At 41.7% G+C, this 26,885-nt stretch overlaps 2 protein-coding genes across 16 annotated transcripts in view; one reads left to right on the forward strand and one right to left on the reverse strand.

The window, feature by feature from the left end:
* Positions 1–15,790, reverse strand: part of fam81b (family with sequence similarity 81 member B) — a 117,755-nt gene extending 101,965 nt beyond the window's left edge. For 3 of the 4 annotated variants that reach the window (XM_043709604.2, XM_087999201.1, XM_043709589.2), the window contains exons 1-3: positions 15,092–15,790; positions 4,461–4,791; positions 2,321–2,395 (exon numbers count right to left, since the gene is read on the reverse strand). In XM_043709604.2, coding sequence (XP_043565539.2) covers positions 2,321–2,361 — 41 coding nt within the window. In that variant the 5' untranslated portion in view covers positions 2,362–2,395; positions 4,461–4,791; positions 15,092–15,790. The remainder of the gene's footprint in view (positions 1–2,320; positions 2,396–4,460; positions 4,792–15,091) is intronic. The other variant, XM_087999199.1, reaches the window with a different exon arrangement.
* Positions 15,791–15,809: 19 nt separating this feature from the next.
* mctp1a (multiple C2 domains, transmembrane 1a) overlaps positions 15,810–26,885 on the forward strand; it is a 643,540-nt gene continuing 632,464 nt past the window's right edge. For 6 of the 12 annotated variants that reach the window (XM_087999145.1, XM_087999160.1, XM_087999167.1 and 3 more), the window contains exons 1-2: positions 15,810–16,389; positions 22,065–22,169. In XM_087999145.1, coding sequence (XP_087855271.1) covers positions 15,943–16,389; positions 22,065–22,169 — 552 coding nt within the window. In that variant the 5' untranslated portion in view covers positions 15,810–15,942. Of the gene's footprint in view, positions 16,390–21,712; positions 21,830–22,064; positions 22,170–26,885 lie in introns of those variants that run through there. The other 6 variants (XM_087999151.1, XM_087999174.1, XM_087999178.1 and 3 more) reach the window with 2 other exon arrangements.

The raw sequence follows: 26,885 nt of genomic DNA on the forward strand, positions 1-26,885 counted from the left end.
ACCTATTTGATCAGAACCACATCCACAAGTGTTCACTCTCTCCATCACCAGTACTCAATGCTAGCAGTGTGTACCATCTATAAGATGGATTACGGAAATTTACTAAGGCTGTTCGGACAATATCTACCAAACTGTTAACCACTACCATCTAGAAGAACAGAACAGCTATTTATTTTTATTCACTCAAGGGATGTGGGCACCTCTGGCTAGTCCACCACTTATTGCCCATGCTTAATTGCCCAGATGGTAGTTAAGAGTCATCCATATTACTCTGGGTCTGGAATCACACGTAGGCCAGACCACGTAAGGATGACAGATTTCCTTCCCTACATGGCATTAGTGAAGGAGATGGGTTCATTTGGAACACAACCATCAGCAATTTCCCTTCAAAGTAACTCACTATCCTGACTTGAAAATATATCACCATTCCTTCAAGTGTCATTAGGTCAAAATCCTGGAATTGCCACCTTAACAGCATTGTGCGTCTACTACCACCTTCCCAAGGGCAACGAGGGAGGGCAGTAAACAAAAAATTCCTGGTATGCTCTTATGCTTGAATGCTCTATCCCTGACAATCTGTGATTATCATTACCAATACCAGACCACTGCATTATCATCTTGTACTTTCAACTTAACTTTAGAAATCTTCTCTCATCCTCTACTATTCATTTTAGAACACTCTTAACAGCCTTAGATACTCACCAGAACACAAGTTCAAATGTAGTTCAGGTGAAAACAACGTCAACGGCATAGCTTCTACTTCCCTCCCCATTACTGTATTTGTGTCCCACGAATTAAAATCCACTTCTCCAACATCAGTCTATGAGCCACAACTTAAAATCTCTGATCTCATTTACCTAAACCAACTTGTTTGGGGCTGAGGTTGTAACTTTGATTACAAAGATTATTAACTTTGTGATTTTGCTTTTTAATTCAGCTCCTGATTATATATTTGATCAGCCAAGTCTCTTTCTTTGTCCTATTTTTGTTCACTGGTATCAATATGCACCATGACAACTGGATGCTTCCCTCCTCACTCCAATTTCCTATCCAGCTCTGAGAAGATCTCATCAACCCTGGCACTGGACAGGCAAAGCAGCTCTTGCAATTGGTTCACAGCTTCAGCAGCAGTTACTTTTCCCTGGGTGGCTAGCCTGACATCACTTTGATTGGACCTGTACCCCTAGGATCTTGTCACATTGAATATTAGGAGGCTATCTGACCCCACCTGGAGTACCGTGAGCTGATCTGAGTACCGGACCTTTGGAAGGATATATTGGCCTTGGAGGGAGTACAATGTTGGTTTATAACAATGACACTTGAATTTCAGGGGTGAAGTTATGAGGAGAGATTATATTAATCTGGCAAGATTTCTACAGAATTTAGAAGGTTATGGGTGATCTACTTGAAGTCTTCAAGATATTAACAGGAAAAAGCAGGAAAGATAAAGATAAACCATTTCCACTGGTTGGAGATTATAGAACAAGGCAGTATAGTCTGAGAATTAGGGACAGACCATTCAGGGGAGATGTTAAGAAGCACTTCTACACACAAAGAATGGTAGAGGTTTGAAGCTCTCCTCCACAAATGGCAGTTAGTGCTAGATCAGTTGTCCATTTTAAATCTGAGATATATAAGTTTTTGTTAAGCAAAGCTATTAAGGGATATGGGCCAAAGTATCAACTATGATCTCATTGAATGGCAGCATGGGCTTGAGGGGCACAATGGCCTACTCCTATGTTCCTTGGCAGCATCCGAAAAGCTTCGAAATCGACGTTTCGGGCAAAAGCCCTTCATCAGGAATAAAGGCAGAGAGCCCATGCTTCAGGCTCTCTGCCTTTATTCCTGATGAAGGGCTTTTGCCCGAAACGTCGATTTCGAAGCTTTTCGAATGCTGCCTGAATTGCTGTGCCCTTCCAGCACCACTGATCCAGAATCTGGTTTCCAGCATCTGCAGTCATTGTTTTTACTCCTATGTTCCTACCTACCAAACGTTTGTGTGGATGGAGATGTTGACAATGTGCAACTTGGTTCTGTTTTTAGGGTCAAACACCAACCAGGAAATTTAGCCTTTTGATTTTCTCTATCAACTCATATCAAAATTTTAGCTCCTTATAATCATAGCCTTCTTGTTTATACTTGGACTGGTAAATACATTATTTCAAGATATATAATCAGAGTCTTTTTAATGTTAACATGATGCTTGTAATGGACAGTTGAATAAACTGCTTCCTGTTCTCATCATGCGAGGAGCTGGCCACCCTTTCAATCACTGCAGCATTATAAGAATATAACATAAACCAATGTCTCTAACACTTACTTCCCTGGTATCTGAACCAGCAAAAAGTTTTCTCCAGACATTTTTAAAACAAAGTTCAAATTATTCACGAACACTCTAAAACAGGAAAAGACAGAAAACAAGGTAAGTCAATGTTTTGAAATATGATATCACATTAGGTGCTCAATTGATTTCTTATTCATTCATTTGGTGTTTAGGATTTGATTTCAGCATTTCAGTACCTTAAGCCACGCATCACATTATTAACATTCATCTAGCATATTATCATACAAAATCTACTTGAATTGAATGCAACAATACTTCCAGTTCCCCCTCCTTGGTAGGCTGAATTTTCCATGGGTTGTTTGGGCTAAAGATGTAACTTGCAATGTTTCTGCAAGACTGGATTCTGCATTTTCCTTAGCAATAGTTAAGCTCGAAGTGCTAATTAATTATTTTAAAGGAAATAAACATTGAATCTCAAATGTTATCCCAGACTATTGTGAGAAGACCTCACCTATAATAATCTCTGTGGGTTCAGGAGTTAATGCAATGGTGATCAGGATTATTCTCATCTCCCATTCTCAGGGACTCACCACCACAGGTTGATGATAGCTAATAATGGCAGAAAGAATAGAAAAGCTGAATATTATTTCAATTGGAAAGACTGTAGAAAGCTGCAGCACAGAGGTTTTCAGGGTCCTTGTTCATGAATCACAAAAATCTATCATCCAAGTTCATTAAAGGTAAGGCAAATGGGATGTGGGCTCTATTTTAAAGGGTATATTTAAAAAATAGGGGAGTAATGGTAAAACTATACACAGCACTAGTTAGACCACACCTGGAATAGCATGAACAGTTTTAATCCCCTTATTTAAGGAAAGATATATTGGTATTGGAGGCACTTAGGAGAAAGTTCATTAGGTTGGTGCCCAGTGTGTTGGGATTTTCTTAAGACGAAAGGTTGGGTAGGATGGGCCTGAATTCATTGGGATTTAGAAGAATGAATTGGGATTTAGAAGAATATCACCTTATTGAAACAAGATTTTTAAGGGCCTTAACAGGTTAAATGCAGAAAGGTTGTTTTCCATTGTGGGAAAGTCTAGAACCTGAGGACATAATCTCAGAGTCATGAGTCATCCATTTAAGATGCAGGTGAGGAGAATTTTTTCATCTCCGAGGGTAGTCAGTTTGTGGAATTTTTTACCACAGAGGGCTGTTGAGGCAGTGTTGTTAAGTATATTCAAGGCTAGAATAGGCAGTTTTTTTATTCACTCATAGGACTTGGCATTGCTGGCTGGGCCAAGCAATTCTTGAGAAGGTAGTGGTGAGCTGCCATCTTGAACCACTGCAATCAATACATAGCTGCACAATATTGTTAGGGAGGAAATTCCAGGATTTCCACCCCAGTGACAGCAAATGAATGGCGATGTAGAGTCATACGGCACAGAAACAAGTCAGGATACTGAGTCACTTGCAGGGGAGCTTGCAGGTGGTCGTGCCTGGTCCTTTTAGATGGTACTGGCTGTGGGTTTGGAAGGTGCTGTTAAGGGGCCTTGGTGAATTTCAACAGTGCATCTTGTGGATGGTACACACTGCTTCTGCTGAGCGTTGGTGGTGTTGGGAGTGGATGTTTGTGGATCTAATGTCAAACAAATGGACTGGATAGTGTCAAGCTTCTTGAGTATTGCTTTCACTTAGCTGTGATCATTTATTGGAATTATGGGTCAGACCCCCGGTAGTTGTGGATCTGATTTAAAGATAGAACAGACTTGACTGGCCGAATGGTCTACTTCGGTTCCTAAATCTGATGGTGTTAGTTCAACAAGCATTGCTAAAAAGAGCAAAAATCGTTCAAGTAGCGGCTGTCTCTCATTTTCTCTTTGTGACAAGTGTTTCGCAAGCTCTGCATGAAAAGATCTAACACGTTTAACGATTTAACAAGTTGAATATTTACTGCTTTACACATTCGGAGAGCATAGAGTAATCGATTATTCTCATTTCAAAACTGCATGTCGCTTCCCTTGTGTATATAATATGTAAATTCATCAATGGATCGCCTGAAGATTTATGAATACATATTTTACAATCTTGAAATTCATTAGGTAAGTTGGGCCAGGTTCGACTGTGCCAAGTGAAACCTGACTTTTCCTAAGTTCTATTTTCTAAGAAGAGCACTCACCGGAGAGTTTGAGATTCCTTTTTGTTTGCAATGGGCTCTCCTGTCCTCCAATGGGGCAGGAACACTAAGAACAAATTTAACAAGTACAGCAACCGGCACCGTCCGCAATTATTCGTTCCAGTACAGTACCTCACTGGTTTTGTAAGTTTGAAACAGGACTCATAAACTGCAGTGTGACCATTGTGTAAAATAACCCCGGTCAATTTCCCGGAAGTGCGAATCTGAGAATGACCTTCTGTTTACTGCTGTTTCCAAGTTACTGTCGAATGGTTAGCACTGCCCTCTGATCATTGCACGAAGCGATTTGATGAGGGAAAGATCCATTGGCTTTCTGCAGCAATTGTAACAAAAATATAAGTTGACATCAAAACTAATCAACATTCATTTTTATTATAGCTTTATTATTTGAAAGCTACCGGAAGATTGCACATGGAACGTGACCTTAGTAATTGAGCAGGATATTTCTTACATTATAAATTTCAATTGACCACTTACATTCAAAAGTTATTGACTTTGAAATAAAAGGGAAACTACAAAATACACCCAATTATACATCAACTGTGCAGATAAAGCTAAAAAATTGGATTTACTTATGTATCATATTGAATTATTATTTACTTTAATGTAAGTTTTGTTGGACAAAATAGTCTCTATTCATTGTAGCATCAACCAACTTCCAGAGATTAAATCTTTGACTTCCTTGTTGTGTAAAGGCCTTAGGACCATGAATTAATCCTGCAGTTATGTCACAGAGCTGTGGTCCACTGGGTGTAAAGGGCACCCAGTGAAGTTAAGAGGAGAGAGGAAGAGAGAAACACACTGGGAGCTCAGAGAAAGCTGAAGCTTAATCTTGTGAATGCTGGAAACATTTACAGAGAAGTATGAGTAGACTGACTAGCATAGGAGTTTATGGAACTATCTTTCAATAAAATAACAGTAACAGTGAGGCTCAGAGTAAGCTGGAAGAACAGCACCTCATTTCCTGTTTGGGAACTCTACAGCCTTCTGGACTCAATATCAAGTTAGAAGGGCTTATGCCCGAAACGTCAATTCTCCTGCTCCTTGGATGCTGCCTGACCTGCTGCGCTTTTCCAGCAACACATTTTCAGCTCTGATCTCCAGCATCTGCAGTCCTCACTTTCTCCTCAATATCAAGTTCAACAACTTTAGGGCTTGAGCTCTCCCGTGTTCTTACCCCCAACCCCACACATCAGGCCTTGTCATCACATGGCCTGCTATTACACACAATCCACTGTTAACCACTAACAGTCCCCATTAATCGCTATTCATTCTCCTAGCCTTAGTTATCCACTCCTTTCTATATACGACTGTTGTCTCTCTTTGGGGTTTATCTCCAACTATCATTTCTTCCTTATCCCCCCTCCTTGCTATCTGCTGTATGAACAAATAGGTACAGACACTGTGGTGGAAATGTGTTGCTGGAAAAGCGCAGCAGGTCAGGCAGCATCCAGGGAACAGGAGAATCGACGTTTCGGGCATAAGCCCTTCTTCAGACACTGTGGGCCCAGTGATCTTCATTCTGACTATAACGTTTTACTAGATGGTTTGTAGTTTCCATATTATTTCCACCTGGATAGTTTTGTCATTGGACTAAATCAAATGCAACACTGTTAAGATTTGCAGAATGTTGCATGTTTTGCCCATAAGCATGTTATACTGGATTACACTGTCCTTTTCCTGATACAGTCCTACTCACATCCTATGTTGTTACAGTGAGTTTTCAGATATTATAACTGTTCAGCTATGTTCATTTCGTGGTGCCTGAAGTGATGGGTGCATGGGATAGTTATTCAGAGCCATTCACCTGTGTGTGCAGTTGCAAACAATGAAGTAAAGCCTCAGTCGGCTCTATCTATTACTGATGTAAATGTTTAAAATTAGTTTTAATATAGTCAATTAGAACAAACCAGATAACATTTGTGTGGCATCAAAGGCTTTATGGGCAAGTCACAGTATTCAATTAATGGCAATTAAAAAGGTGACCAGCATTAAAAAGCAGACAAATGGGAGGACTGCAGATGCTGGAGATCAGAGTCAAGATTAGAGTGGTACAGGAAAAGGCAGCATCCCAGGAGCAGGAAAATTGACGTTTTAGCCAAAAGCCCTTCATCAGGAAACAGCATTAAAAAGCAGTCCATTAAAGAATGGCTAATTTCCTGGCAACCTAACTTATCTTTGAGATCATGGAGAATACCTTGATCCTGTCACATATCGATTATGACCAATAGTAATGATTTATGAGAGACTTCATGTTCAGACTTATGCTCATAAATGCGCATGGAAAATTGAGTTTAGCTACAACCCAGGAAAGCATCTGACAATTGTATAACTAGAATTGAAGAGATTAAAGCTGGATGTAGAAGGCAATATGTGAGCTAAAGCTAAGATCATATAAAATGTTTCACAACAATCGATTTACTACAAGACAAGGAGAAAATGGTATTGGCAACTTACTTTGTAATTTATTTCAAATTTATAACATCTAGTTCTTGGCCTGCTTGCCAAAACAAACAGTTTCTCAGTTTCTCTATTAATTCATTTAATATCAATACTTTTCCTGGGTCTCCCCTTAAGCTTCTCTGACCTAAGGTGAACAATTCCATTTCCTCCATTTTTTTTCCAAATAACTCAAGTCCCTTATCTCTCTCTGATGGGAGAGCAGCTCAAAAGCCTGTTAGGGCTATTGGTGACTATGTCTTTTTATTGCTAGTTATCAACAGCACAGAGTAATGATGAGTTCGTAAAGAAACTGAAGAATTAAACAAATTCACTTCCCACAAATATTGAGTACTCTTAGATTAATGACCAAGAAAGTAGGATAGTTATTGAGTGAAATAGTAAAGTGGATCTATAACAGCTAATGGCCCTGCAGCCTGAAATAATGGAGAGAATATAGATGCAAAGGCAACTAGTGTTTTAATGAGTTGCACAGGTAAGAGGGGTTGAGATTAGATTAGATTACTTACAGTATGGAAACAGGCCCTTCAGGGGCCAACGAGTCCACACCGACCCTCCGAAGAGCAACCCACCCAGACCCATTCCCCTACATTTACACCTTCACCTAACACTACGGGCAATTCACCTAACCTGCACATCCTTGGACTGTGGGAGGAAACTGGAGCACCCGGAGGAATCCAACGCAGACACGGGGAGAATGCGCAAACTCCACACACAGTTGCCCAAGGCAGGTATTGAACCTGGGTCTCTGGCACTATGAGGCAGCAGTGCTAACCACTGTGCCACCGTGCCACCCCATCACAAAGAGATCAGTAGATAAATTAAAATTGATTATGTAGAGGGTTAGAGAATGATAGAATGTTGATGAATAGAAGTGGAGGATGAAAAGGACTTAGTGTTAACCTCATTCCTATGAAGTATTTTTTAAAAATTTATTCATGGGACATGGGAGTTGCTGGCTGGGCCAGCATTTACTGCCCATTTCTTGTTGCTATGGGCTGTGAGCTGCCATCCTGAACTGCTGCAGTCTATCTGGTGTAAGTACACCCAGAACACACAGGGAGGGTGAACACCAGGATTTCAACCCAAGAACACTAAAGGAATGGCAAAAGATGTCCAAGTCAGGGTGGTGAGTGGCTCAGAAGGAATCTTACATATAGTAGTGCTTCCATATATCTGCTGTTCCTTAGTTTAGGAAGGACATCAGTAATGAGCAGCATATAGGTTGCTAAACCTGTCATAGGAGGTCACATACGATATGTAGGAGCAGGGAGGAGAAACCATTACAGAAGGTGTACTAATTATATTGTGGCAGAAAGAACTGAATCAAGTCAATGCAATATACTGGAGATAGATTAGATTAGATTTTTTTTATTAGATTCGATTACATTACAGTGTGGAAACAGGCCCTTCGGCCCAACAAGGCCACACCAACCCGCCGAAGCGTAACCCACCCATACCCCTACATTTACCCCTTACCTAACACTACGGTCAATTTAGCATGGCCAATTCACCTGACCCGCACATCTTTGTGACTGTGGGAGGAAACCGGAGCACCCGGAGGAAACCCACGCAGACACGGGGAGAATGTGCAAACTCCACACAGACAGTCGCCTGAGGCGGGAATTGAACCCGGGTCTCTGGCGCTGTGAGGCAGCAGTGCTAACCACTGTGCCACCGTGCTGCCCACAAACCTTCTTTTAGATAGCTAACAGAAGGTAGAGAATGAATGGAATGGTCAACTGCAGAAAAGTCAAAATAAATTCAGAACTGAGAGCAAGCACACTGTCACAAATATGACAATAAACAGCCTAGTACTATTATCGTTGGCCTGGTAATCTGGAGATCCAGGTAACAATCTGGGGACTGGGTTGGAATTCCACCATGGCAGATGGTGGAATTTGAATTCAACAAAAATCTAACTTAAGAGTCTAATGATGGCCACAAATCCATGGTCAATTGTCAGGGAGAAAAAGATATCTAGTTCACCAATGTCCTTTAGGGAATGAAACTGCCATCCTTACCTGGTCTGGCCTACATGTGACTCCAGACCCACAGCTGTGTTTGAGCAATTAGGGATGGGCAGTAAATACTGACCTAGCCAGCAATACCCTCATCCCATGAATAAAAAAAAGCTCTCAGTGAGTTGGACAGCGCAAGCATAGATCTGCTGACCCGGTGGAAGCTGAATTGAAGGAACTGAGGAAGTGACAGGAGAAATAGATAGGCATTACAGAACAACCTCGATTATCCGAATGAGATAGGTGGGGAGTATTTTGTTCAGATAACTGATTGTTCGGATAACTGATCTGATCATAAACAAAGGAAGCATTTACAGGACCTTGGGATCTTGTTTGGATAATCCAAAATTCAGATAATTGATGTTCGGATAACCGAGATTATTCTGTAAGTGGTGACATTATGTTTGAGTGCTCTGTTATGACAGTGCTGTTACCACAGAAAAATGCAGTTACCACACCTACTGCTTAGGGTGACATCACCCCCACACATCTTGTATGGAAATAATTCCCATTTAAAGTTAGCTAGAGACTAGAGTGAATCAAAATGCACAGGTGGAGAGAGCAATATGGACTAGTCATCAAGAATGGGGGCTGGCAATTAGGTTTTGGGGTTTCGGTAATGTGAGAGTGTTTTTGGGATAGAGGTTTGGCAAGCAAACAAGGAAAACTGGAAGCAAGACTGGAGAAAGGGAGACTAAGGAATAAGATGGATATGCAGTCCAGTTTTCCGATAAATCTGACAGCAACAGTAGTACCAGGTAAGTGAGGGGAGTATATGATTGATTGTTTCTACTGGAGAGAACAGTGGGAACACTCGGCTTTGAGGATTCTTTTTGAAAGAATCAAAACAGAAGGAAAACATTTTGCCAGATCAAAAGACGTTTCATCTTGAGTGACTAGTCAGAGGCACAAACGTTATCTAAATGGGATAATAATTTGCAAAGCCAAAATATAGAATGATCTTTTGGAATGGGATTACATAAGAGAGTGTCAGCACTAGCAAAAGATAACATGCAACTTCTGTCATTCTGCGCGAATCCTATTGAATCTGAGCCAAGGTATTTGTTTACAAATAATAACAGAAAGACCAACTGAAATTTAATGCCTCTGATGTTACTCGGCATTTCAGGCAGAATCTTCCAATTCCTGTGTGGTCTGGAAGACGTTAGTGAGAGAAAAGTCAAAAATGTTAAGAGTAGGTTCAGTTTGAGGCCTCATTGATTTTCGGACAGAGAATCTTCTCCCTCTGGATACCCCTCCACTGGGTGTAAGATAAAGCTTAAGTTTTATCTTTATTCCAGGAATAACGACTGAACATGTGTAAAAACAGCTACGTCATAGTGATATCAGATCCCATGGAAGTAAATAATGGAGGGCGGCACGGTGGCACAGTGGTTAGCACTGCTGCCTCACAGCGCCAGAGACCCGGGTTCAATTCCCGCCTCAGGCGACTGACTGTGTGGAGTTTGCACGTTCTCCCCGTGTCTGCGTGGGTTTCCTCCGGGTGCTCCGGTTTCCTCCCACATCACAAAGATGTGCAGGGTCAGGTGAATTGGCCATACTAAATTGCCCGTAGTGCTAGGTAAGGGGTAAATGTAGGGGTATGGGTGGGTTTCGCTTCGGCGGGTCGGTGTGGACTTGTTGGGCCGAAGGGCCTGTTTCCACACTGTAATCTAATCTAATCTAATCTAAATCTGAGTCTATAAGATCGCAGCAGCAATAATTCTCTTCATCATACCTTCTAAGTAATAATACTTCTTTAATAATGCTTGTTAATGTTTACTCATAAAAGTGTAGACCTCATGTCTTCACATGATGGCAAGTAGTGACCAGCCCCACAAGACTAGATGTCAGCAACAGGAAGAACTCAAAGTCAAGCTCAACGATAGTACATTCTTAAGAATAAACCACAAGGCCTGTGCAGTGATCTGATGCCAGAGTGGAGAAAATTCCTAAAAAGGTGCTTATTGATGATAGGGACTAGTCAGAAATCAAATTCAAGGTCCCACTAAACATCAGACTACAGAGAGGCAAAACCTATCTAAAAGCTGAAAAGTTGCAGCAGAAGGCTCATAATTGAGAACACAGAAAGCAATAACTAACAAGAAATAGGGAAGATCAGTCAGCCACGGTAAGTAAAGTATAACAGGAAATCAAAGATACTAACAAGGATGAACAAGAAATTATGATTCATAAAATCCCCAATGACTTGGCATGAACATAAGAACTAAGAGCAGGAGTAGGCAATTCAGCCTCTTGAGCCTGCTTTGCCACTTAGTACGATCATGACTGATCTCATCTTAGCCTCAACTCCACATTCCTGCCCACTCCCCATAAGCCTTCAACCCATTACCAATTGAAAATCTATCTACCTCCTCCTTATATTTATGCAATGTCCCAGCATCCACTGCACAGTGGCATAATAAGTTCCACTGATTCACAGCCCTTTGACAGAAAATTTCTCCTCACCTCTGCTTTCATCTACTATCCCTTATCCTAAAACTATGACCTCACATTTGAGATTGTCCAACAAGAGGACACATATTCTTTACATTTGCATTGTCAATTCTCTTTCGTGTCTTTAGTACCTAAATTAGATCTTTTCTCATTCATGTAAACTCCAGAGAGTTTAATCTCCCTTCATTAGACAAACATCTCATCTCTGAAATCAATTTAGTGAATCTCCTCTGAACTGCCTCCAATAAAGCTGTATCCCTCCTCAAGCAAGGGAACCAAACCTGTAGACAAAACTCCAGGTATGCTGTCACTAGTGCCATATTCAGTTGCAGCGACACCTCCCTATGTTTATACTCTATTTGTTTATCATTAAATGTTAAAATTCCAATTGCCTTTCTTATATTCTGCTGTTCCCCCATGTTAGTATTTTGTGGTTCGTACAGGGGCTCACCCAAATCCCTCTACCTTAAAATACCCTGAAATGTCTCTCCATTTAGACAATAGATGAAAACCAAATAGCTGTCAATGCCGTGAAGGAACTGCACTGGTGGGAGCACTACCCAGACAGTTTTATACTTCCTTTGAGCTCACCTCAGGGAAGTTTGTTCATGTGCCATTCTGCAGAAACAGCCTCTACCTTAGATGGCAGGCTGTGAAGGCTACTGGCCCTCTGACTGAGCCATCAGCCACAGCAGGCCATCCACTCTCTTCAACTGGTCAGCACCCCAAGTGTAATCTCTTAATTGGTTTTAAAGATCGCAAAAGATTTCCCAGGTGGGTTCTCTGAGAATCGTATGGATTCAGAGGTTGGATCTGCCTAAACTCGCGATCTCTTTAATCTCTAAAAGATTTTGTCTGTTGAATGGCTCAGTGGTTGGCACTGCAGCCTCATAGTGTCAGAGACCCAGGTTTGATTTTATCCTCGAGTGACTATCCGTGTGGAATTTGCACATTCACCCTGCGTGGGTTTCCTCCAGGTGCTCCAGTTTCCTCCTACAGTCCAAAGATGTGCAGGTTAGGTGGATTGGCTATGCTAAATTGCCCATAGTGTCCAGAATTGTGCAGGTTAAATGGATTAGCCACGGGGAATGCAGGGTTACAAGGATGTGGTGGGTCTGGGTGAAATGCTCTTCAGTGGGTTTAATGGCCTTCTTCCACACTGTATGGATTCTATGAGTGCTTTTCTGTTTTGATTTCCAATTGTCAGTAACTGGCTTTGGTTTGAGATTATTAGAGTTTACTTTTGGATGATGAGAATATGAGAAGCATCCCAGAAATCATTATAAGATTGCTAATTTAATTGGTATAATATCAGAGAATAAAATCTATTCCTATAGGTTACGTACAAATTATCAGTGAGGCACTGCATTCCTGTTGAAGGGAATCGACTAGTGAACAATGGAATTTCAGTATGTTCATAGAACATAGAACAGTACAGCACAGAAAAGGCCTTTCAGCCCACCATGTTGTGCTGACCATTGATCCTCATGTGAGGGAAACCTAATGTACGAACCCTCAAATTTCTGTGACCATATGCATATCCAGCAGTCTGTTAAATGTCCCCAATGACCTTGCTTCCACAACTGTTGCTGGCAATGCATTCCATGCTCTCTCAACTCTCTGCGAAAAGAACCCGCCTCTGACATCCCCTCTATACTTTCCGTCAAACAGCTTAAAACTATAACCCCTCGTGTTAACAATTTCTGCCCTGGGAAAAAGTTTCCTGCTATCAACTCTATTTATGCCTCTCATTATCTTGTACACCTCAATTAGGCCCCCTCTCTTCCTTCTTTTTTCCAATGAAAAAAGTCTAAGCTCAGTCAACCTCTCTTCGCAAGATAAGCCCTCCATTCCAGGCAGCATCCTGGTAAACCTCCTCTGAACCCTCTCCAAAGCATCCACATCTTTCCTATAATAGAGCGACCAGAACTGGACACAGTATTCCAAGTGCGGTCTACCAAAGTTTTATAGAGCTGCAACAAGATCTCACAGCTCTTAAACTCAATCCCCTTGTTAATGAAAGCCAAAATACCATATGTGTTCTTAATAACCCTCTCCACCTGGGTGGCAATTTTAAGGGATCTACGTACCTGCACACCAAGATCCCACTGTTCCTCCACACTGCCAAGAATCCTGTCTTTAATCCTGTACTCAACTTTCAAGTTCGACCTTCCAAAATGCATCACTTCGCATTTATCCAGGTTAAACTCCATCTGCCACCTCTCAGCCCATCTCTGCATCCTGTCAATGTCATGCTGCAGCCTACAACAGTCCTCTGCACTGTCAATGACACATCCAACCTTTGTGTCATCTGCAAACTTGCTAACCCATCCTTCAATCTCCTTATCCAAGTCATTAATAAAAATTACAAAGAGTAGAGGCCCAAGAACAGAGCCCTATGGAACACCACTCACCAGTGACTTCCAGGCAGAATATTTTCCTTCCACTACCACTCGCTGTCTTCTGTCGAGCAGCCAATTCTGTATCCAGACAGCTAAATTTCCTTCTATCCCATTCCTCCTGACGTTCAAGCTTACCATGGGGAACCTTATCAAATGCCTTACCAAAGTCCACATACACCACATCCACCGCTCTACCCTCAAAAACTTGTCTAGTAACATCCTCAAAGAACTCAATAAGATTTGTGAGGCATGACCTGCCCCTCACAAAGCCGTGCTCACTGCCTTTAATCAAGCCATGCTCTTCCAGATGGTCATAAATCCTATCCCTCAGAATCCTTTCTAACACCTTGCAGATGACAGACGTGAGACTGACTGGTCTGTAATTGCCAGTCTCTAATCGTTAAAAGAGGAAGTAACCTTTTCCCTAACTCTGTTTTTTTCCACTGGAGCTATTATATTTCCATTGGTTTGACCATCATTTGCCCTTCTTCGCCTTCTGGTAGGGGTTCTCACTCAACAGCTTTTGACAGAAAACTGAACCAAAGATAGATAACCTAATCTGTATAAGTTAAATGCCATGACATCTATAGATGTGGTCAAATCTCAATTAATACCTTCAAACAGTTGGCAGGTATAAGCTTGAAGCAAGTGATTAATGTCACAGAACATTTATTGAAATAGAGTTGTTATTTCATAAGAAGTTCAAAACTGGCATTAGAGTACATCTGTAGGTGGACTTTCCACATATTTCCGCTATTTCAAATCTCGATCATGGAGCTGCTGATGATTCAACTACTGTATATTAAATGGGCCAATTATGGTCAGATTAGGTCAGACTGGGTACATTCACATGTGTGACAGTCCTCTCAAAGGCAGAGTTCCTAAATGGGTTGGCACTCACCCATCAAAGGCAGCCTTGGACAAATGGAAAGATGGAAGATGGTTAAGTTCAACATGTTTACGTACTGTAGTGGTTAGGGAGCCAATGCCAGACTAATAGTGAAGCACCCAAGCTCTGATCAAGAATGAAAAAAATGAGAGCACTAAACATGGACTCGCACACCTGGGAGACAGTAGTTAGCCAGAGAGGGAAATGGTGACATGTGACTGGTAGCATTAACACAATGGCCAGTTACTGCAGCCTGGCAACAGGGTGTTAATATCGAAATTCTCATTGTCACATTGCAGCTCCATGTACAATATTTCCTGTCTCTCAATGATTGACCTTTATAGCCATTAGCAGATGGCACACTATACTGTGAACACAACCCACCTAAATGGATCATGTGCAGTATACATCTGGCAGATGTAAGGATACCGGCACTTCGAACTGAACAGCAACTGGTGTCATCAGTATATAAACAGAAATATTCCAGGTAAAGTGCAGTGAAAAGAACAAAATAAAACAACGTCAGTGGAAATTGTTGTTTTCTGTACTCCCGCAGAGTTCTGTGACACAGGTTTTAGAATCACTTAAAGGGATGCAGATCGTGAAATGTGTGCTAATAGAGTCATAGAGATGTACAGCACGAAACTGGCCCTTCAATGCAACTCGCCGAATTAATAGGAGGGCGCACCTTGGAGATCCCGGTCTCCTTTCTAATGTGTCCATTGCATAGACTGAGGATCTTGTAACCAATTTTTTCCCAATGAATGGAATCTACAACTTCTAGCATATAACGAGTACCGCCCCCTTTCGACACGTGTGGGCTTGGAGCAGTAAACAAGGCTGCAGGTTGGTTATAAAGTCACCTCCTCTCCCGGTGACTGAGGGCTTCTCTTTCAGAGAGGCGAGTTTTATCCTTTACATCAGTTAACATTGTGGGGCGGTTTGCTTTCCACATTCAAGCTGCTGTTTGATTGTTGTGAAGCCGGGTGCTCTGTCCCGTCAGAGGAACCGCTGCTGGAGGAGATGCCACTGCAGCTGACTGTGTTGAAGCAATCCTGGTTGTTGTTGTCGGATGCAGCCTTTGTTCATTACAAACACTGTAGCGTTTCGATATAAAACCTGACAGGAGTTCCTGCTTTCCAGGAACTTTTCACCGCAGACAGTGGGTGCCCGGTGACAGCTTGGAGGCTGTGTGGAGTGATTCTCTCTCTGTCTCACTCCCTCCCTGGTGCAGAATGGAGGAACTGGCCGCCTCTGACACCAACACCACTAACAAGCAAGAATCCCACTCCATCCAGACTCGCCTCCGGAAACACTTCCAGAAGAACAGACCCTTCCTCGGCTCGAAAGAGCAGAAGGGCGATTCTAAGAAAGAAACCGCCGGCAGAGTGCAACTGAAAAGCAAGAGGAGGCATGTCCTGGACCGCGTCTTCTCGTCCTCTCAGCCCAACCTGTGCTGCTCAGGACCGAACGACAACACGGGCTCCGGCGGCCAGAGGGATTCGCGGGCTGGGAACAAGCTGCTGTCCGAACCGAAGGCGGCCACCCCGCAGAAACAGAAAGCTATTTTCGCCAGTGTTTGGTCTGCAGTGACCCACCACAAGAGCTCCTCGGAATGCCTGAAGGTCCCAAACCGCGCTGAGGAAGTGCAGAGCTGCAGTCAGCCTCAGGCTGCAGTGACTGTGAGTAACAACTGCTCTCCCTCCGTGTCTCAGCTCCGGCTTTTTGCTGCAGTGTTGGTGCTCGTGGTTCCTCTTCACTGGACGGGGTTTAAGGGGCCTAAAGGCTGGAAGCTGGTTTGCTGGGCTGGGTGGGTAATGTGTGAGCAGTGACTTCTACCGCGGGCGTATCCACATTATTATAAACTGTAGGTGACCCCCACTTCACCCGACACAGGGGCCCTATCCGGAGACACGGGGTAAGCTGCAGCTGCTTGGGTTTGGGGGGGCGGGGGGGGGGGAGTGGATCGGACCGGGGAATCCTGCCTTTGGGAGATCTCAAACTTTTGTTTTCTCCAATTGTCACAAAACAAACGGAGCACACCGGCACCGGGAGAGGCGGGGTTTGAAAGTCATAGGGAAATATTTCCACCCCCGGGCCAAATGTAATTCAGGCATCGCTGAATTGTTTCAGCTGCAGCATCTGGAAGATAGCTGGCGATTCCTTGTTGTGGTAAATCAACTTGGCGCTGTCCTGACCCTGAACTTGTCGCACGTATTACCTGCAGCAGTTGTAAAGCATGTGAGACATTGAGGGTTGCACAGTCTCAATAGCAGCAGCTCCAGGGCGACTTGGTATTTAATCGGACAACTCCGACAGGGCTACATCTATCGCCAGAAACGTCGCAGAATAATCCGTGAACGGAATTAAATCAGGGACACTTCCCTCTTTGCAGTACACGGTTCCTTTTCATAATTATAAGAAGTGGTGATTGAAAATAAGAGATTAGAGTCCACCTAGTCTACTTTCAGGGAGTGGTATTATAGAGAACGATAATAAAACTGTTCAACAAACGTGACAATCGATTGGTTTTGAACAGACCCAGAGATTAAGGAGGAAAACCTAATGATGATGAGCTTTAGGAACCGAAACCAGGCCAAAAATCATCTTTCTTCCACTTAAGCAATGCCAAACATACCACATGTCTTCTTACCACTGATTTTGCTCTGAAAGAATTCCATCTGATTTGCTTTTCAAGTAATTAACATTTACAGACACCACCAATTGCTGGGGGTAGCCGCTTCTTACATGTGACATACACTCACTTAAATAAGAGTAGTATTAATGGAATTTCAGGAATAGAGAAGGGAGTTATGTTTGAGAAAATGAAAAAACATGATTCTCCAAATGGAATAGAGACTTCTCCTTAGTGAGCATGTTTGTTTTAAATGCTGATTTCGATGGAAGTCAGTCTGACTGAGAGACAGGCTTGGCTACCTTGTAGGAGTCATAGAGTCATAGAGATGTACAGCACGGAAACAGACCCTTCGGTCCAACCCATTCATGCCGACCAGATATCCCAACTCAATCTAGTCCCATCTGCCAGCACCTGGCCCATATTCCTCCAAAGCCTTCCTATTCATATACCCATTCAAATGCCTCTTAAATGTTGCAATTGTACCAGCCTCCACCACTTTCTCTGGCAGCTCATTCCATACACATACCACCCTCTGCCTGAAAAAGTTGCCCCTTAGGTCTCTTTTATATCTTTCCCCTCTCACCCTAAACCTATGCCCTCTAGTTCTGGACTCCCTGACCCCAGGGAAAAGACTTTGTCTATTTATCGAATCCATGCCCCTCATGATTTTGTAAACCTCTATAAGGTCACCCCTCAGTCTCCGATGCTCCAAGGAAAACAGCCCCAGCCTGTTCAGCCTCTCCCGAAAGCTCAAATCCTCCAACCCTGGCAACATTATTGTAAATCTTTTCTGTAAATCCTTTCAAGTTTCACAACATCCTTCCAATAGGAAGGAGACATGAATTGCACACAATATTTCCAACAGTGGCCTCATCAATGTCCTGTACAGCCGCAATGTGATCTCCTAACTCCTGTACTCAGTACTCTGACCAATAAAAGAAAGCATACCAAACGCCTTCTTCACTATCCTATCTACCTGTGACTCCACTTTCAAGGAACTATGAACCTGCACTCCAAGGTCTTTTTGTTCAGCAACACTCTCTAGGACCTTAGTGGGCGGCACAGTGGTTAGCACTGCTGCCTCACAGCGCTAGAGACCCGGGTTCAATTCCCGCCTCAGGCGACTGACTGTGTGGAGTTTGCACGTTCTCCCCGTGTCTGTGTGGGTTTCCTCCGGGTGCTCCGGTTTCCTCCCACAGTCCAAAGATGTCAGGTGAATTGGCCATACTAAATTGCCCGTAGTGTTAGGTAAGGGGTAAATGTAGGAGTACGGGTGGGTTTCCCTTCGGCGGGTCGGTGTGGACTTGTTGGGCCGAAGGGCCTGTTTCCACACTGTAATGTAATCTAATCTAATCTAATTAAGTCCTGCTAAGATTTGCTTTCCCAAAATGCCTCGCATTTATCTAAATTAAACTCCATCTGTCACTTCTTAGCTCATTGGCCCATCTGATCAACATCCCGTTGTAATCTGAGGTAACCTTCTTCGCTGTCCGCTACACCTCCAATTTTGGTGTCATCGGCAGACTTACTCTTAAGCTCACATCCAAATCATTTATGTAAATGATGAAAAGTAGTGGACCAAGCACCAATCCTTGTGGCACTCCACTGGTCACAGGCCTCCAGTCTGAAAAACAACCCTCCACCACCACCCTCTGTCTTTTACATTTGAGCCAGTTCCCTGTATCCAAATGGCTAGTTCTCTTTGTATTCCATGAGATCTAACCTTGCTAACCAGTCTCCCATGGGGAACCTTGTCAAACACCTTACTGAAGCTCATATAGATCATATTTACTGCTCTACCCTCATCAATCCTCCTTGTTACTTCTTCAAAAAACTCAGTCAAGTTCGTGAGACATGAAGAGAAGGGAAGCCTTCCAGAAAAGGTTGCAGTCAAGGATCAGGAATACTTTGTGAATGATATTGGTGGAAAATGCAGGAAATGGGCTGTGTTGGAGGCATCAGAGTGATCATAAGATCTTGAGGGAGATTGAAAGGGAGTCAGAGATGAGAGAAGTTGTAGAAGATTCAGAGATTGCAGTAGAGATTTTGAGGTTTGTGCTGAGAGCGAAGGTGACAGCAGGAGATTATGAAGGTGGCAGTCTTTAATAGGTAAATCTGTTGGAGAAAACACTCCTACTGCTCCTGACTCACAAACAATGTCCACAAAGGCAACTTGTTGCTTCAGGTCCAATGCTTCTGAACTCTTTTCTGACCAACATTGATTAACAATAGTAATGCATTAAAAGTAGAAGCCTGTGGCTTCCTTGAACTTCCTTAATGACACACTCAGTAGATTAATGGCCACTCCCTCATATCACCAGAATCAAAGTGGCTCAGATACTCTTTCAGATTTTTAACGTGTTAACCTCCCATCTGACCCAAATTTGGGGGTGAGTAAATTACTCCAATTAAGTTGATTAAACATTATTTTTCTTTGGCAAGGCCATGCTGATTCTTCCCAATTACTTTGAGATTTTCCATGTGTGCAGCTGTAATCTCTTTCATGCTTGATTCAATCACCTTCCTCACGACGTCAAGCAAATTGATCCATTGTTTACTGTTTACTGCATATGTCCCTACTTAAGAAAATTGATGTATTTGCTACTTTCCAACCCAATGGAAGCTTTTTTGTATCAAGGAGATTTTGGAAAATATACATAAATGTATCTACTGGCCTTCTCTTTTAGACCCTAAGATGAAGACCATCTCGATCTGAAGGTTGGTCAGTCCGCAACTCCATCCTTTTGCTTATTACATTTCCTTTCACAATTTAATTTTACAAAGATCCCCTCTCCCTTCCACCTTTTGATTTACAGCTATTACTAGAATGTTTTTTGTATCCTTTATGGTAAAGACAGAAGATAATATTTGTTCAATCCATCTGCCATTCCTTTACTATCTACTATTATCTCCCCATTCTCACTCTCTAGGTGACAAACACTTACTTTGCTTACTCTTTCTTTAAATACTTGTAAAAACTCTTGCTATCTATTTTTACATTCCTAATTAGCTTCCTCTTTTATTCTAATTTCTTCCTCCTAATTAACCTTTAAGTCATTACCATTCTTTATATTCATTCAGTTCTTCCCATTTGACCTGTCCAGCTTTGAAGTCTACTCCCTTTAACATTTCTTCTACTTTTACAGTGGATACTAGTATCCTATTGAAAGGGTCAATAGATTGTCTTTTCCTGGGCATTAAGTACTATTATACTGCAGCAATGATTTCTCATTGACATATGGAGCAACAGATTTCCTTGCATTATGTACTTCAGTGACAGCCTTCTGCAAGTACATCAAAATCATGCTAGTACATTACATTTATTTTTGTTTGTCATAAATAAACTTCAATATTGAATTATAAGAGCAACATAACGTATTTTGCCATTCAATAATCCTTTCTGCCTTTTAAAAAAGCACATGCATTTTCATTTTTATGGTTGCACAATCATGATTAAAATTCATGGCTTAAAATGTATATATATTTTTAAACATATCTCTGGAAATTTCGGTAATCCAGGGTTGAATAGCTGCATTTAATGCTATTATTTTTAAGAAATTTGCAACACTGCATTTATAGCTCAGCATGCAAAATGGTACTGATGCTGCTATGAGAGAGTTTTAAACATGTGCTTTAGAGATAACTCTACCTGAATAGGTGACATGACTGCTATCACCCAAGAAGATAGATCATCACCAGCCTCTCAAGGGCAATTAAGGATGGGCACTAAATGCTGGCCTTGCCAGCCATGCTTACATCCATGAACAAATTTTTAAAAAAGTATACATTGCCATTCATGAAGGAATTTGATAGCAATGTCAAACTAATGCTGTTCTGCAGCATAAAGCTAGAATCCAGAAGTAATCGAAGATGCACTGTTTCTCTCATCGGCTGCACAAAAGTGGCATTGTGCCATCTGGCTCCACAGCCAAATGCATTTAATGATGTGAAAGATCTCTACTGGTGATGTAGATCTGGGCTGAGTTCACCGCAAAAACAAAGGTCTTGTCCATGAAGATCCTAAATGCCATCACAGGTCTCAATTACTGTTAAACAAACTCTCTGACACTGAAAGTTTCACAGGCATGAAGTTTAATTCCTTCAGCTAGTAATTCCTTTGGAGACAATGTATGTTCTCTTCTCTTTTTCTAAATCTTTTTGTTCCCTTTAGTTTTATTTATCTACTTCATTTAACAATCAGCTTACTATTTTACTATAAATCCTGCTTTATACCAACACTATTAATTAACAGTTCTTCAATTGAATTATTGATAATGAATGAGATATACTGTTGGTTGCTCTGTTCACACAGGTCCTGGATGCCATATGGAGGGCACTGCACCATTTCAATCACACATTTACAGAAAATTATTGTGCAAAAAGCCATGGAAATGAACTGGGCAAAGGCGGGTGTCTGTAATTTTGCCTAAACAAACTACTGGATTACTATAGCAATGATTCTGCTTGCAAACTGAGTGATTTCAGTGAGTGCGCTAAACATTTTCCTATGTAAGAACAGTAACTCTTAATTTAACTTTGGTAGCAACAAATTCTAATGATACCTCAAAATTTATTCTTCATAAAGATAGTGTTGGTGCAGTGGAAAAGTTAGATATTCTGTAATTCCTATGTGAGTCACTTGCCCCACCAGAAACTGCCACAGTTGCATTTGAATTATATTTCCAACTGGTTTCAAGATCAAGCCCCCTTTTCTTTCAGTCACAGGATGTGGACCTCACTGGTCAGGCCAGTATTTATTGCCCATCCCGAATGGAGAATCAACCACATTGCTGTGAGTCTGGAGTCACATGTAGGACAGACCAGGTAAGGATGATAAGTGTCCTTCAATAAAGGAATTTAGTGAACCTAATGGGCTTTTCTAACAATCAGCAACAATTTCATTAGACTCTTAATCCCAGATTATTTTTACTGACAACAATTTCCAACATCTTTGGACCCGAGTCCCAGGAACATTATGTGGATCTCTGGATTTATAGTCTAGTGATAAGACACAACACCATCACCTCATACTAAGTGTTAATACAGCTTCTATGAGAAGTACTCAGAAACTGCTGCAAATATAAAAGAGCCCATGGTTGTAATGTATTGGAATTGTGTTTTCACATTTGCCCTGCTGGGAGTTGGAAACCAATTTACATCACTGCACAAGTGACAATATTATGGTTTGGGACAGATGCTGGGTGTATTTTATTATTGTGAAACAACTCAGCAGATGTTTTTATTCACAGCATTTGTCAAAATGTGGACTGCTTTCTACACTTACATCTGACTGCTGTGGTTTAAAACCTATCCCCCGTTTAACTTACAGCTCAAGCTAAATGTTGTTAGAGTAATATTATTTTTATTTATAGATCCCAAGAAAATATATCCTACAAAGATGTTCAAAGCTTTGTTTTTCAATTGTTAATGGGATTTGGATGTCAATGGCTGTACTAACATTTATTGCCCATTCCTAATTACCTTGAGAAGGTGGTAGCAGCCTGACTTCTTGAACTATAGCTTTGATTTTGTGTAGGTATACCCACAGTGTTGTTTGGAAGAGAGTTGTTGGACTCAGCGATATTGAAGAAATGGTGATATTTTCAGGTCAGAACACTGAGTGACTTGGAAAGAGACCTAAACGTTATAGGGTTCCATATGTCTCCTGCTGTTGTCCATTTAGATGTCATGGCTATGGGTTTGGCAAGTGCTGCCTAGGGAGCTTTGGTGAATTTCTGCAGTGTATCTTGTCAATGGTAGGCACTTCCGTTATTGAGCAATGTGGTGGAGGGCGCGGACTCTTGTGGATGCAATGCCAGTCAAGCAGGCTACTTTGGCATGGATACTGTCAAACGTCTTGAGTGTTGTTGGAGCTGTATCCATCCAGGCAAGCGAGGAGTGTTCCGTCACACTCCCAACTTATGCCGTGTAGGTGATGGCCAGGTTTTAGGGAGTCAGGAGGTGAGTAACTTGCTGCCAGCTTCCTAGCTTCTGACCAGTTTGTGTAGCCACTGTATTTATGTGACAAGTCTAGTGCAGTTTCTTTTCGATGCTAACCCCAGTTGGGGGAATTCAGCATCGGTAGTGCAATTGAATGTCAAAGGGTCACATCTCTAGCAGCTGCAGTATTTTGCTTTTATTGAACTGAATATTAACCAAGCTTTATTACTTTATGACTTTCGACTTTCCTGAGGAGTCATGAATGGTCGAGGAGAAAGTGAGGACTGCAGATGCTGGAGATCAGAGCTGAAAATGTGTTGCTGGAAAAGTGCAGCAGGTTAGGCAGCATCCAAGAATTCTCCTGAGTCATGAATGGTGTTGAACATTATGCAATCATCTGGGAATATTCCAACTTCTGACCCTTATGATGAAGGGAAGATCACTGATGAAGCAGCTGATGATGGCTGGCTAAGGAGCTCCTCCAAAGATATCATATGACAGATCTCCAATAATCATTAGCATTACCATTACCATTTTCCTATGTGCTATGTATGGTTCCATACATTGAGAGTTTCCACCATTTCCCATTGACTTTAGTTTTGCTAGTGTTCTTTGATACCACACTCTATCAAATATGGTCGTGATTTCAAGGATAGTAAGCATGTCTGGACCAAAGTTATAATGAGGTCAGAAGCTGCATGTCCTTGGTAGAGCCCAGACATGGTCACCTGTCAGAGGTTATTGCTAACTGAGCACTGCTTGATAGCACTTTTGATGATATCTTCCATTACTTTATTAACGATCAAGAATAGACAGATGGGACGTAATTGGCTGGGTTGGAGCTAGTCTTTCTTTTGTGTTTGGGACATGTGTGGGCAATGTTTTTGCAATTATTGTGTAGATGCCAGTGGTGTTGTAGCTGTATAGGAACAGCTTGGCTAAGTCAACACCAGGTTCTGGCGCACAAATCTTCACACTGGTGACAATGTTGTCATGGCCCAAAACTGTTGCATTTTACAGTGTCCCAGCCATTTATTGTGGTCACATGGAGCGAACCAAATTGGCTGAAGACTGGCATCTGATTCTGGGAAGTAATGGAGGAGGCCAAGTGAATCATAGAGGAAGAACATTATTGGCATATATCAAGAGGTCCACCCAAATTTCTCAAGTATTCCTCTGTTGCTGAATTTGTTTTATTTCTAAGAATAGATCACATTTGTAAATATTTCAATATTTTAATGTGGAAGTTGCTGAAGAGCTAAATGGCCTGTCATGATGTTGATGATATTATGATATATTGATAATACATTGCACTACAGCAATAGCTATGCCTGCCAACATCTCAGCCATTGTGCTGAAGACGTGTGCTCCAGAACCAGCTGTGCTCTGTGCCAAGCTGTTTCAGAGCAGTTCCAGCATGAGCATTTACTCAACAATATAGCAAATTACCCTGACCATAAGAAGCAAGATTAATCCAATTCAGATGTTTACTGCTTCATCAGCCTTCTCTCAATCATACGCAAAGTAATGAAAGGTGTTGCTGACAATTCTACTTAATCAGCAACAATCTGCTCATCAGTGCTCAGATTGGGTTCGTCTATGGCAGTTCAGCTCTTGACCTCACTTCAGCCTTGCTTCAGACTTGGAGAGAAGAACTGATTTCTTCAGAGGCTAGTTGAATGTGACTGCCCTTGACATTCAAGGCAGTAATACAGCAGGAATGATATCAAGAAGCCTTAGCAACACTGGGGTCATTGAGAATTGAGTAAACTCTTCATTGTTGGGGGTCATTCCTGGCATAAAGGAAGACATTTGTGATGTTGGAATCTAATCATCCCAGTCCCAGGGTACCACTGCAGGAGTTCCTGAAAACTAAGCCCTTTGTTCAACCATTTTCAGTTGCTTTGTTATCTGCATCTCTGCATCATAGGTTCAGATGTGAGGGTATTCACTTTTGATTGCACAGTGTTCAGTACCATGGCTAAATCCTCAAATACTGAAGCAGTCTGTTCCCACATTCAACAACACCTGGACAGTAACTTGTAAAAGCTTCTTTAATGCTCTCTTCCTTGATCTCTGCCACTTAAAGTAAATGCATGGGAACACAGTGACTCCACGTTCCTGTCCAAGAGATATACTATTTGATTTGAATTGCTGTTCCTTCATTATTTAGTTACTTGGTAACACAGAGCTTAAAGATTGGAATAAAGAGAGATGAGGCCAAAGCTGTTTGTCTTATAATTATCAGATTGCAATACAAGAAAAACCGTCTTCGACAGGAAATAAAATGTCATGCTGAATGAGGAGACAGTGATGAATAATTGGACTGTGGTTGGCATTGAGGTGAAACAGGAACTATTAACTATTGGTTCCACCTAAATTATTAAGTTCAAATTAGACGAGTTAATTGTGGTCAGGTGTAGCAATGGACTTGCCATGGGAAGATAGCAGGAATTACCTTTCACCTTTTCACTCTTGCATCTTTCCAATTAGGAAAGCGTTATGTGTGGACATATTCCTTTTGCTGACAAAGAACAAGGCCCTGTATGTCAATATATGCAGCTTTTGGCAGATGCAAAGAAATCTGTGAAGAAGAAATCCAAAATATCAGCGCCTAACTGATAATAATAAATTGGTTTCCAGTGTAATTCTTAGTGCAGTCAAAATGAATTATAAAATGCTGTCCAATAACAGAATCATATCTAATACTGGATACTGTGCTCTCAGTTTTGCCAGCACCATTTGGTTGAGCACAATCACCACACTGTCTGCTGTCGACAATAAAATAAGAACTACGGATCCAGGAAATTTGAAACAAAGACCGAAATTTCTGAGGAAACTCAGCAGGTAGGATGGGGGAGGCCACAATCAAAGATGTAGGTTTAAAGTGAGAGGGGAAAGATTTAAAAAGGACTTGACAGGTTACTTTTTCATACAGGGGATTTGTGTATGGAACAGACTCGGAGGAAGTGGTGGAAGCTGGTACAATGAAGACATTTAAAAGGCATCAGAATGAGTATATAAATAAGAAGGGTTTCGAGGGATATGGGCCAATTGCTGGCAAATGGGACTAGGTCAGATTGGGATGTCTGGTTGGCATGGAGTTGTTGGACCAAAGGGTCTATTTCCCTGCTGTATGACTCTAGGTCTGGCAACATTGTTGAACAGTTCTGAAGAAGGGTCACTGGACCCAAAACATTAACTCTGCTTTCTCTCTGCAGATGTTACCAGAGCTGCTGAATTTCTCCAGCAATTTATATTTTTGAATCAAATGAGTGTTTTGTTTGATGAAGTCCACCTGTAATTTAGACATATGGCCTGCAATATTCTCAACACATAAACAGTGAAACTCATACTACCCATTTCTGTGGTGTGCAGAACATCTTTTGGCTTAACAGCAACATCATATTCATGGAGAATACCATTTGTGTGTTTTCTGAAATGTAGCATTGTGAGACAGCTGGCTTTGCCTGTTATTGAGACACATTTGCTTCTAGAACAGTCTGTGCAAATGAAGCACCTTTTCAGAGCCAAAGATTGATGTCTTAAGCCCTTATTATTGCACACTATGCATCAGGGCAGCTAATATCACCATAGCTA

Source organism: Chiloscyllium plagiosum, unplaced genomic scaffold (assembly GCF_037043375.1).
Source record: "Chiloscyllium plagiosum isolate Xiang-an unplaced genomic scaffold, Cpla_swu_hap1 HiC_scaffold_2, whole genome shotgun sequence".
NCBI classification, from domain to species: domain Eukaryota; kingdom Metazoa; phylum Chordata; class Chondrichthyes; order Orectolobiformes; family Hemiscylliidae; genus Chiloscyllium; species Chiloscyllium plagiosum.